The following is a 13,698-nucleotide window of genomic DNA, read 5'->3' as shown; positions in this document are numbered from 1 at the left end:
TTCAAGATGCATGAGTTTCCGAGCTATTTATTTACTGTAAATAGAAGCTTCAGTGCATATTCACTGGAGGCCTGCTCTGAGTGTGGCTCAGGACATTTCCCAGATCACTCTGACAGCGACTCCATGACCAGGCTTCTCTCCTCATCCCCGTCTCACAGACGAGGAAACCCAAGGACAAGGGCATCGTGCAGATACTAATGAAAAGACTAGAGTCCGAGCCCAGAACCCATGCTCATAACTACCCTCCCAGATTGTGCAAGGCTCTGGCAGCCTTCAAGGACCCTGTTTTATGCATCATGTCCACTTGTTATCTCAGCCTGAGTCATGTCACTTAAGGTCATGCATGACCTGACTGGGTTCAACAACCCCCTCAAAACAATTCTAGGTGAAATGGGAATAGCTCAAAAGACCAATAGCCATGCCCCCAAAGTCCTTGCTAGCCCCTCTAGAAGGGCAGCTATGTTCCACTAAGCCCTGGCTTTCTGACATTGGCCACTCATAATCCATAACTCCCACTGCTTGGCTTTTTACAAAATGACTTTTTAAAAAGTGCTAAGTACCCTGCTTCTCACAGAACTTGAGAGTTTGGGGAAGCAGTTGGTCTTTGTCCTCAGAGGCTCAAGCCCTGAAACCCCCAGATACAAACAACTAGCCGTAAATTTCTGTGACCCTTATGCATGCTTGTGTAAGGCTCCCATGGCACCTTGGGACCTGTAAGGACCCTGAGAGGTCCCAAGGTGACTCTTAATCCCTGGGCAGCCTTGCAGATTCAAGCTAGGGCAAACCTTTCCTCTCCACTAATATCCTTACTAAACGGTTTCTTGGGCCTTTACATGGAGTTGTATAAGGGCACACTGAGATGGAAGGAGATAACAGATAAATACCCAAGATTCTTAATTCCCTAGTTCTTTGTCAACTCTCCACCAATGACACAGGTCCACAGGGATGCGTATGTGATGGTTCTCACAAGAATCAGTGTTTGTTACTAAAAGCCTTAACTTTGGGTCCCTGACTTGGGATAGTGGCGTGAGTCATATGTAAAGTATATCAAGGGCTTTTATGCGGCTCAAGCAAACCAACCTAGGTGGCATGGGTCAATCTCAGGATGTTAGCCTCCTGGGATCCTAGGTCCTCATTTAACTTAAACCTCAGGGACTTGTTGAAAAAGAAAAGGGATTAAAAAATGAAACTAAGAAAAAAAAAACAACAGATATTTTCTTCTCTAGGCCTACTCAGGACAAGGAATGGGGTCAGGTGGAAGCTATCAACTTGCTAACTGATCCTGTGGGGAGAAAAGATGGTGATGAGATAGGAGGATAGGAGGGTGGAAAGAGAGAGAACATCCTGATTCTATAAAAGCATATCTAAGCCCATGTACCTCCAGACTGGATATGCCACTGACACAGGAAACCACTAGGCAGCAGGAGAGACCGGAGCTTCCCCAAACTCTTTCGCATCTTGCTGTGTGGGTCTGGATGCTCCAGTGTGTGGTGGAGACACTGAGACTCGCCTCCACATGTCTGCATGAAAGCAGCGTGTAGACCATTTGTGTGAATTGTGAGGTTCTGTGCAATTACAAAGAGTGTATTCCTAGTACACGAGGAAGCTCCACACAGGGAAGTGTGGGTTCCATTAGCGTTCTGTATTTCAGCACACGTTGACACAGTCATGTTGGGGACTTTTTTCATGGGGCTCTTGGGGCTGTTACCCAAGGAAAACTATCTCCCCCTTGGATACGGAAACATCACAACACCCTCCCCCAAAGTTGGTTTCCATTGAGACCGAGCAGCTTCCTTCCCAAGAGAATGTTACTCACTGGGTTAGAATTTATACTGGGTATGGCCATGCCCAGAACCTAGGCTTGCAAGACCCTCCGAAGGATTTACATCCCCCAGTTCATTAAGGTTTCTCCATTGCTATGCAACCAGTCTGTTGCTGTCTTGGGCTCACACGGAGACTGTAGACCACCTGCATAGTGCCCTTGGGAGAAAAGATGAGGTACTGCAGCCACCTTAGGGGGCAATCCGTGGTCTGTTCTGTGGGTTGAAACCCCAATTTTAATATTTAATGTTCCAACAGTTTTCTTTCTGACTTGGCCATCTCTAAAATGGTACAGGAGGGTAATGTCTACTTTATAAGCTTCTTGCTAGAGTTAAATGAGATGATGCATTTTTAATAAGGGTTTCATGAAGATTGAAAGATGGGTCAGCAGTTAAGAGTCCTTTCTGTTGTTGGAGAGGACCCAGGTTCAGTTCCCAGCACCTACATCAGGCAGTACACATCACTAGCAACTCCAGTTTCAAGAGAACCAATGACCTCTGGATTCCTCGGGCACCTTCACACATGTTGCACATAGACTTACACCTATACACAGATATAAAAATAAATAAAAATTTAAAAGCAGTTTGTGGGGGGCAGCTCAGTGGGTAAGGTACATTGGCTCTGCATGAAGCCCTGAGTTCACATTCCCAGCACCCATGTAAAGAGCCTATCATGGGGCACATGTCTGTACTCCTGTGCTAAAGGGCAGAGACTGGCATATCTCAGTGGCTGGCTGGCCAGTCTAGCAAAATTAGGGAGCTCTAGGTTCAGAGAGAAGCTCTGTCTCAGAAAGACAAATATAAGACAAGAAAAAGACATCTAACATCCACCTCTGACCTCGACAATACACACAAAGGCAAAGGCAAGTGCATAACACACACTCATACACACATGCACACAGATAACACATATGTATATGCACACGCACACATACAATAAACACAGATACACATTCACATAGATAAAAAAATTGTGCATACAAGCACACAGGTAACGCATACATGCCCACACATACACACGTACACATATAACACACACACATACATACATACAGATAACACACAAATGCACACACATTTACACACATGTGCACAGATAGCACACATGTACTCTTACCCCACACACATGTACACTCATGAGTCACACATCCATATCCACATTGATAACACACATCTACACACACAATGCGTATACACATGCATACAGATAACACACAAATGCATTACACATGTGTAACATGTGTGTACATGACACACACATACTCGAATATGCACATACATGCACTCAGATAACATGCATGTGCTCACACCACACACATGCACACACACATTTACACACGATACACACATATACATGCACACAGATAATACACACAACACACAAACATACATACACACCCAGATAACACACACATGCATACATACAACACACACATTCACACAAATAACACACAAATGTACACACAACACACACATACACACAAATAACACACATGTACACACAACACACACATGTGCACAAATACACATGACACACATATGTACACACACATACATACTTCAGTCTTTTCACCAGGTTCATGCTGCCAACTGACTTCACTTCTTGCTTTTGCCTTTTCCTTTCTCACACTACTTGTTCCAAATAAATAATAAGCAAACAAAATAAGCAAATGTCCATGGTCATTGGGAAGGTTATGGTGTTAACTTCGATGTTACTTAACCCACTCTCCAAACCTTGTTCAAGTGACTGCTCTTGGGGTTAGGGGTGGGGCTGTTGCTCCACACGCTTTGAGGCTGGTTTCCATATCTCACACTGAGGTCATGGCCACTGTCCTACTTGTTTCCTTCACAATACTTGTTCACGTGCTCTCCAAATTCATCCTTGACTCTGAGCAGCTTCTTGTTTAATTGAGACCCGCACCTAACCCCCAGGCTTGTTAAAGGTACAACGGTGATCACTGAATTCCTTCTCCTCACTCACTTTGCTGCCAGAAGCACTTGTTGGTTCTTAGGGTCTAGATAGCTGTGTGAATATTCCTAGAGATGAAAAGGGCCAAGAAGGAGGAAAGACACTCTCCAAGGATGGAGTTGCTCTTCTTTTGACAGAGCCCTCCAATCGAATTTGATTAGTCTCCGGCCTGACTTAGTAGATTCGGTTAAGGCACTATACCCAGTTAGTAACCCACACTGGATGCTTCCCACAGATGATCATGCAGCAGACAGCCTGGATGACCTGGGTGACACCTGACCTTTCAAACACTAAGCTTGGGGCTGGGAGTGGAGGCACACACTTTTAATCCCAGAACTCCAGAAGCTGACAAGTGGGTCACTGTGAACTCAAGGTCAGGCTGGTCTGCATAGTGTGTTCTAGGGCTCCATAATGAGACACCCACCCCCTTTTAAAACTAAGCATCCAGGGACAAGACCTTCCTTTGGTTGTCGACAGCACTGGTAATCCCTAGGGGAGAGACACTCCACAGAAACCTGCTGAGTGAGCAGGTGAGTGGGCCCTCAGGTCCCAGTCACGGCTGTAGAGGAAGGGATTTCAGAGTTGAAACGGAAAACAGAGCTGCCCCGTGCCTTTTCAGCAGCGTAGACAAGAGCTGAGGCCTCCGCATGAACATCACCCCATGGCAAATGTGGGCCAAAGTGCTTCACTTTCCTAGTCTTCAAAAGCAGAGATAAACTCCTGGGCCCATTTTATAGAGAAAAAAAAAATGAGGCTCAGACACAAGACTGAGCAACACCCAGGAACCCAAGCAAGTGAAGATGTGAAGAATTATTCTCTTCCCCTTTATCTCCAGAGGGACTTCAGGCGTGTTAAGCCCTGGGGAAAGATCGTGAGTGTCTCAGAACCCCCTGGGAATTCTGGGAAAGGGCCAAGAGAGGCAAAGTTTGCTGAATCCAGAAAGCATGAGGACTAAGCCAAAATGTGGTATAAAATTATGTACTGATTGTAGCCACAAGTTCACCATTGCTGTTTTCTTCTCTCTCTCTCTCTCTCTCTCTCTCTCTCTCTCTCTCTCTCTCTCTNTCTCTCTCTCTCTCTCTCTCTCTCTCTCTCTCTCTCTCTCTCTTTCTCTCTCTCTCTCTCTCTCATACACACACACACTCATAGTGATAACACATAAAATTTTCCTCCACCAGATGTTGATCCCCCCATTCCTGAGACTCCCCAACAACTCCCCAGATTCGCAGGATGCACTCAGTCCCACAACTGAACAGGCACGGGTGGGTGTTTACCTTCTTATCTGCTCAAGAGAACACTGTGGGTTCCCCTAGATCATTCTTGAAAACCACCTTGGCTGTGACTGAGATTACTCAAGCCTACTTGGAAGGGGTGGCTCCCGGGTTAGCTACTATTGGCACTGTGCTCAGAAAGTGAGTCCTTTCAGTGGAGTCAGCTGTCCCTCAGGCATGCAGGGACACTGGTCGTGCAGAGGCAGAAAATGCGACAACTGTTGCAATCGGCCATCAGCAGTCCATGGGAGTGCTTGAGTGTTCTCTGGAGCAGACACTTGTCAACAGTTGAAGCAGCCCTTTATCCAGCAACACAAAACACCCTCCAGCTTCATGGCACCATTCGGAGCAAATTCAAGACAGACAGCCACACTGCCCTGACACTGACTTTAAAATCTGTGAGCAACTCCATTAACCATCAAAATGTGCACACACTGCGTGGAAAGGGAAGAAAGGAACAAACAGCTTCCTTGAGTCCAAGGATCAAGTTCAAAGATAGCATCAGAAGCCAAGTTGTATACGCACAGCTCTCTCCCTAAGGCATAATCAGAAGAGTGTGAGAAAGGGGGTCTCCGAGCTACTGAGTCCACATCAAATGTCCCTAAAATGAGAAAGGCCTGCGTGCACTTTGCCATCGAAGACTCCACCGTCCAAAGGCATTTGCAAACGTTTTCATACATCAGTCGCTTCCAAAACATTACACAGTACTTCTCCAACAAATTTATGTGTTTCCAGGGAACTCTTGGAGCACAGGGGAAAAAGTACTTAAGTGAAAGAATGTCTGCAGATTCTTTTGTGCCAACATTCTAGCAGACCTCCTTTAATTTGCCATTATTTCATAGAGCGCCAGTAACCATTCCCTCATCCGCAGAGGAAATATATAATCCAGCTGTGGTGGCTCCAGTGAAAACCACATCTGTGGAACACTGGCAGAACCAGCAAGGCCTCTCCGACTGAGGCAGTGTCAGACAGCGCTTGTCCCAACCCAAGATGCACATGGTACAGTACTCTGTAAGTGCAGAACTTTGCCAAAGCCGGATGCTCTTTTGTATGCCGAGCCAGTGGTTTTCAGATAATCCACACCCATAAGAAAGAGACTCTCCTGAAATATTACTTCCAATCCCCAGATGTCAGACGCCTCTTCCCTCTCTAGGGTGGTGGCCTGTGCCAGAGCCCTTGTTAATGTCAAACAGAGGAAGAAAACGGGCACTCCTGGATTCTGGGGGACGTTCTACCACTCAGGTGGCTGGCTGACTGGATAGATGGCTAGGAAGAGGAAGATAGCCACCATGGGTCACCACTCTCTCCCTTCTCTGGAGTTGGAAGGCAATATGCTTAAGGGCACTGGGTAATAATATTCCAGGAGTTCCCGCAACACACACGCACACACACACACACACAAACCACCCTCATTTAGTCTATCCCTAAAGCGCGCGGCAGCAAGCATCTTATTTCTAAGCCAATTTTCCATGTTCAAATCTTCCTAGTCCCAAGTGTGCCCCCAGGGGTTTAGTCTACAGACATATAAAAGGCAAAAGGCAGCGTCGCTAAGCCTGGACAGACTTTCACCCCAGCACAGGGCCCGAGGCTACCAGGCTGGCATGTCCCTGGCCCTGAGCCTACAGGTCCCCGTCCACCCCAGACAATAGAGCAAGAAAATGAAATGAAAAGTGGACTTACTGCTATGGCTTGCAGCCTCTCCTTGTGCAATTCCGCCTCTGCCATCCTGGAGAAGGGCACACGGGCAGGGGAAAAAGGAAGAAAAACAAAACACACGCTGTAGTCACCCAAGGAGATAAAAGGGCACCCGTGGGGAGCTCAACTCGACCCCGGGGACAGCCTAAGGGCGCGTGGGGTCTGCTCCTGGGGGGCGGGCAAAGCTGCGCGCACGGCTGGCTCAGAGCTCAGCCTCGGTCTCCACCGGCGCGGCCGCCTGGCTGCGCCCCAGCGCCGCCGCGAACTGCAAGATCCCAGTCTCAACCGCCACCGCCACCACCGGCCGCGCCAGCCCGGAACGTGGGCCGCCCGGAGCCTCCGGGAGAGCGCGCTCCGCAGCGCTAGGTCCCCGCCCTGACGTCTCCGCGCCTCGCTCCGCCCCTGGGGTGTGGGGGACCCGTGGCTGCCGCCGTCGCTCGCGAGTGGGGCACCTGGGGCGCTTGTGATTAGTGAGCTGGGGGCTTGGGGGGCGCACAGCTGGTGCGCCTTGGTGGCCGCGCGCGCTACACTCAGGGTCTAGACAAGACCAGGCGGCGCCTCTGCTCTGAGCAGAGATACCAGCAGAAGGGGCCTTTGGCAGAACGCAAGCCCCAGCACGTGTCCTTACAGGCCAGCTATGGCCACCCACCATCCCCAGCTCCTTCTAACTGGCTCCAGATGCTTGGGCTCCACCTGGGGACATTTCCAACAGATAAATGCTGTCTTGTCCACGTGCTTTAGATAGTAGTACCCTCAAGGGCAGGGCGTATCACCAGATAGGTCACCCTTCTGGTGACACACCAACCGAAACAGCTCAGAGTTTGAAGTCCTGGGTGTCTTCCTGGACAACTAAATCACTCTGAGCCCCAGTTTACTTATCTGAAAAAAGAGAAGGATTGCAAATGACCTGGCAGAGACACCCTTAAAAATGATTGTGGCTAGGAGCATGGGGAGATAACTCAGTGGGTAAAGCGCTTAAGGATAAAGATTGAAGTTTATATTCCCAGCACCCATGTAAAAGCCAAGTGGTGATGGGAGCCCCTGTAATATGAGGGAAGCCCACAAGCTTCAGGTCAGGCACTAAACTCTAAGCTCCTCTGATGACCGGGACGTGATGACAGCACAGGCCCCAAGAAAAAACATGCTAACAAGAAATAGTCCTTTCCCATATAGCTATGTATTAAAAAGGCACCATACGGAGAGATGGGTGATGGAGGCTAGGAATCCAACTCAGTTGTCGAGTGCCTGCCTAGCCTATATTGAGTCAGTCAGACTCTTGGGAGTCGGAGTGGGGGCAGGGATGATGGCGCCAAAGAAGGTGAATGAACTTAAAGTCACCAAACTGTATCCTGTAAAACAGCCAGAACAGCACATTGCATACAATGTATATTTCACACCATTGAGTTTTCACAAAGAGGGATGGAGTGGAGGTAAGTAAGGAAAGGAGCCTAAGTGACTCTTCAAGGGCCACCATTTGTAAAGATCTGAACGTAAACTCGGAAGAATTAGGGTTGGGACACAGTGCTATTTGATAGCCAGGCACTCTACATCCTTTCTCATCTAACGATCCTTCTCTCTGTTGACCACCTTCCTGTCCCTTCTACACTTCCTAAGATCCGGAAAAGATAGTTGATACCCAGCATACTTTCCACCTCGTATAGTTCCTTATGCCCCCTAAACAGTTCCTGCTCTGGAGTGACTGCTCTCTGCTCCTCAGTCCTGAAGCCTACAGCTTCTCCTCCGCCTACTTTGTCCTGAACCACACAGAAGCACATGACCCCGATACAATTTCCTGTCCTCTTGCTGTGGCTTTTGGAGTAAGTCCCCCAGTTTTCCCTTCTGGTCTTCGGATCTTCTACTTCATCTGTGTCCTTGGCTGACTTTCTCCCTGGTTTGCGTTCTCATCTTGGCTACTCTCAGATCTTAGGAAGTGTAAAAGGAATAGGAAGGTGGTCAATAGAGAGAAAGATCGTTAGATTAGAAAGAATGTAGAGTGCCTGGCTATCAAGGGGAATATTAGACTTGAGAGATGCTAGAGCAAAGGAAAATACACGTTAGGCAGGGTGTTCTCAGGATGGACCAGAGGTCATTCTTGTTAGCATCCCTCGCCAGTTCCACCTTGGATGGAAGAAGAAGGCAGCAGAGAACGAGGGAGGAATGGGGAGGGACAGGAAGAAGAAATTGTGAGTTGGAATTCTACAGAATAGCTGGGGAGCTTTGCCCTAGTTGGCCTGGCAACTAAGTGATTGACGTTGATGGAACTGGAGAAATGATTTAGAAAGGAACTCTGGGCAATGGGGGAGCCTAAAATATGGATTCTGAGATTGGATGGCTCAGTAGGAAGTGGTAGCTCTTCAAGGGTGGGGGGAGCATATCCAATTCCCAGCACCCATATGGCAGCTCACACCTGAGACTCCAGTCCCAGGGAATCCGATGCCCTCTTCTGGCCTCTGTGAGCACTGCACACATACGGTGCCCAGACATATATGAAGACAAATATAATTTTTTAAAAAAAATTGGACCCTAAGCAACCATCTGCATTAGGATTTCATGACCACATGCACAGAATTAAATTTCTATATGGCAAGCTGAGAACTACAGATGGACTTAGAGTCATTTCGTTAATGAAATTTACAGGACCAAAGACTCATGACCAATTGTGTGTGCTTCCTCGGTGGTTTTAAAGCATCTGAGACCCACTACTATGTGACTATGCTCAATCAAAACTGAGGGTTGTCAAAGCAGGGACATCAAGTCGTCAAGAAGGGAGGAAGTTAGGATGCCTGACATTGGGTTCAGGCCAGTTAGGAAGTGAGGCAGACATAGATTATTTTTAGCTGCCCAACTGGTGAACCCTTTCCAATCTTTGGGAGGGTTCCCACATTTACACCATATGAAGAGCAAGCCACATCTCATCACAGAAGTGGGGAAATGCCAGACACCTGCTTCCCCAGATCTCCCGGAAGCTATGCATGGCCTGCAATCTGAATTTAACCAAACACATGCACCTACCAAGAAGTTTGAAGACAGCATTTTTGAGAATTTTTCAGGCTGGTAGCTTATTTTTGGTCTTGTCCATGACCTTAGCCTCTTCTATAGATTCCTCAACTATTCTTCAAGCTACTAAATGCAATGTGAGTGCCTTTCTTGTCTTCATTTATCAACCAGAATTCACTTCAGTTGCTTGTAACTAAAGACCCCTGGTGAAACAGAAGATATGTTAACTGGATGGCTGAGGTTCAGCCAACAAGCAGAAGGAGAATATTTTCTCTCCTCGCACTGTTCCCTTCCTGTCTAAATTCTAGCATTTGGAAACCACTGAACCCATCATAAACACAGACATTTATAACCCAAATTATGTCTATTTTCTAAGACAGGGTCTCATGGAGCCCAGTCTAGGCTCAAATTCACTATGTAGCTGTGGCTGGCCTTGAATTACACACCCTTCAGCTTCTCTCTCTCTGCTGATAAGATTCCAGGGACACACCAGCATGCCTGGGGCATGGGATCTTAGGGTTCCAACACTGTGAATGCTAGGCAAACACTCCATCAAGTAAGCTGCCCCCCAATATACATTCACGGCGTAGCTAGTCAATACTAGGTATTAAGTGATGGCGTGACATTATGGAGGTTTGACAGTCAGTGCCATAGCTATATTAACTACTATTTTTCTTCCAAAAATTTAATATTTGGTATTATACATTACAGTGGTGCATAATCTGTGTCACAAATCAGTAGCTCTTGTGGGGATATTAACTTGTGCTGCACAGCACGATCCAGGTGGTAGGATGGTTTCTTTGATAGATGTGGCACGGTAAAGCATCACACAGACTGAATACAGAATGTTAGATATGCAAAATAAATGTTTTGCTGCTGATAGAAGTTTCAGGAGTCTATTTTAGGACAGGAGTCTTTTGGGGACTGCAAATGAGCACAGACTATTTTCCCTGTGGGGAAAACAGGAGCTTGGTAAGCCAAGAGAGAAATGACTTTCCAAAGCCCATCCTTTCAGAAAAAGTCAGTGTCCTTTGAGGAGTCGCTAGGAGTGTTGAAATTTATTAGCAACTTGGAGGATTCCTTACACGAAGGTGATTCAAAGGGCACACCAGCATCTCCTGAAACATTTGCCTTGACTCTCTTTTGAATGAGCTCATGTAAGAATATATATGGCCATTGAAAGCATATGTAATATGTAGGATGAAGATATGGAAGGGGAAGGGGATATGAGAACAGAAAGGATAACGGGGTGTGTGCACAATGAAAGTGCACTATACAAACGCACAGACATGTCATCATCACGCCTCTTCATATAATTAGCATATATTACTTTTTAAAGTACACAATGGCCACATAGCATCCAAAGGAGGTAAACCACCCTTGGTACCCCATTGGCGCCTATGGTTACCAGCACGTTGATGGGCCTTCAAGTATGTGTTGGTTTTTCTCTGTGGATTCAAATGATAGAAACACGTAGGGAGTCCCCGCGGAGCAAGAAGACAGAGAAAGGTTAAAGTACAGAATGCCAGAGTGTGAGAGGAAGTAGGCTGGAGCTATTTAGGTACAACTAGAGACCAAGGTCTCTGCGCAGAGAACAGGGTGGCATAAAGACAGTAAACAGGAATTAGTGTTGGATGTTTAAGAATCATTCACATGTACTTTAAACTCCAATGTATTTGCAGACAATACTATACTATTTGTAAGTCAGCTCAGAACAGTCTTGTTAATAAAAGCTTTGGAAAGTGGAATTCGGAAGTAGGAGGTGGGCATAACACATAATAGACATGAGTTGTAAAGACAAGTTGGAATCCTGGGCATCTCCTAAGGATGCAGTGAGGAAGAGAATAACAGATGTCAAGGAGTTATATGGACCACTCACTGCTGGTACTCCAGATGTGGTGGGTCTTAAGGACTCAGTGTAATTATTGCTATAGTCAAAGGCCCAGAGATCAGATTGATTCAATGGCTTGGTTTTATCCCAAACATCATGTTAATGCATTTTTAAATTAGAAGATTCTTTTTTATTTCATTTTATGTATATGAGATTTTGTGTGCATGCATGCCCATGTGCCACGGGAGTGCGTGTATCTTCAGAAACTAGAAAAAGACACCAGAATCTCTGAAACTGAATGGTAGTGAGTTATCACGTGAGTGTTGAGAACCAAATGCTGGTCCTCTGAAAGAGTTGAAAGTGCTCTTAGCCAATAAGCCATCTTTCAAGCTCCAGACATTTCTTTACGGGATTCTCCTTCTAATGATTAATATATGCCTATCATATCACCATCTTTTGGGATCAGTTAATTTAATAAATCTATATAAGAAGATACTTTAAGTTTTTTTCCTGCCTCCACCTTCTGAATGTGGATACAAGTGTGTGGTACTGCCCCTCTTTTTACATGGTGCTGATGACTGAACCCAGGGTTTAAGCATGTTAAGTGAGCATCCTTCTAACTGAGTTACATCACCAACCCTGGAAAAGAATTCTTAAGTGGTGATAGACTAAGTTCTAGGAGAAAATAATCATTTCTGGCTATTTGGGAAAAGGTCCCAACTCTATGCAGTAAAAGTGCTCAGCCCAGCCGTAGTGCTGATTCCAGGTTTAAGGGTGAATTAGTTACAAACTAGAAAGATCTCTGGAAAGGTCAGGTCTGCCCTAGCCTGGTGATCTGATGCCACTAGTCACAGTTGGGTCATTGGCTTCACAGAGAGCTTAGAAGCCAGTCCGGTTGGTCCTAGCACAATGCCCATGATGTGCCCTGTCAGCATGGAATTCCTTTTTTGTAACGTGGTCATCGACACTTTCATTATTATCCATGATTCCATAATGCCCTGTGCATTCTACAAGTCAGCACTGCTGACCAGGGGAGAGATTTCCTGCAGGCTTGGCAATGGGGAGATGGTGGCCTGCCATTGCAGTTCTGTCTGATCCAATGGCTGGGGAACCAAGAGTGAAGCTGGGAATAGCCTAAGCTCTGTACCCACCACCACCAGAGCCTGTCTCCTCTTGGTGCCCATTTCATTCAGAGGAGTCAACCAGACAGTCTCCAAAGTCACTCCTAACTGATGCATAACCACAGCCTCCTGGACAAGTTATCTTTCCCCAGAGCAGTCTGGAGTAGAAAGACATGAGACAGACCCTCATGCTAACTGCCACTGAGTATGACCACATACCAGCCACTTCCCTGATCTAGACATCAAGGATGGGTTCTTCATTTGTAGACTGGGAATAGGGCTAGCCTGTTCCCTACCTGCTTCTTGCTAGCACTGTAGGATAAAGGACTAGAATGAAAGATTAAGATTTCAAAGTCAGTAGCCTAGTTAGCTTTCTATGCTGTGATAAAATACCATGGCCCAAAGGAGCTTGGGGGACAAAGGGGTTTATTTCATCACAAACTTCCAGGTCATGGCTCACCATGAAGGGAAGTTGGGGCAGGAACTCAAGCAGGGCAGTACTGGAGGGAAAGATTGTGGGTGAATGCTGGTTACTGGCTCGGCTCCCATAGCTTGCTCTTCTTGCTTTCTTATACTACCCAGGGCCTTCTACCCAGGTGTGGGTCTGCCTCCATCCGACTGGACCCTCCCTTATCAATCATTAGCCCAAAATAAAATGTCCCCCATAGACTTGCTTACAGGCAATCTGATGGAGGCATGTTTTATTTTCAGTTGAAGTTCCCTTTTCCCAAATGACTGTAGTTTGTGTTAAATTGACAAAAGTACTAACCAGCACAGTTAGTGACTTGGGGATATGATGACTACTGGGGGCATGTACATGCAATTGCCTAGGCTTGATCTGGTAGGATAAAAGTCTATGCCTTTATATAAGACAAAAAGGTGCTTTGAGCTCTGGATAGGTCTCTGAGCTCTGAAGAACTGAACCAGGAAAGGGAAATTATCATGGGCACCTGGGGCTTTCTTTGACTCCTAGATGACCCCTAAGTCATAAGTA

At 46.5% G+C, this 13,698-nt stretch overlaps 1 protein-coding gene across 2 annotated transcripts in view; it reads right to left on the bottom strand.

The window, feature by feature from the left end:
• The window catches only part of LOC110293507 (paralemmin-2), a 187,044-nt gene extending 179,846 nt beyond the window's left edge, over nt 1–7,198 (bottom strand). For both annotated transcript variants that reach the window (XM_029475714.1, XM_029475715.1), the window contains exon 1: nt 6,741–7,198. In XM_029475714.1, the coding sequence (XP_029331574.1) occupies nt 6,741–6,785 (45 nt within the window). In that variant the 5' untranslated portion in view covers nt 6,786–7,198. The remainder of the gene's footprint in view (nt 1–6,740) is intronic.
• Nucleotides 7,199–13,698: the final 6,500 nt, after the last annotated feature.

This window comes from Mus caroli, chromosome 4 (genome assembly GCF_900094665.2).
Source record: "Mus caroli chromosome 4, CAROLI_EIJ_v1.1, whole genome shotgun sequence".
NCBI lineage: Eukaryota > Metazoa > Chordata > Mammalia > Rodentia > Muridae > Mus > Mus caroli.
Note: the sequence above shows the minus strand (reverse complement) of the source record. Positions and strands in the feature narration are given on the sequence as shown.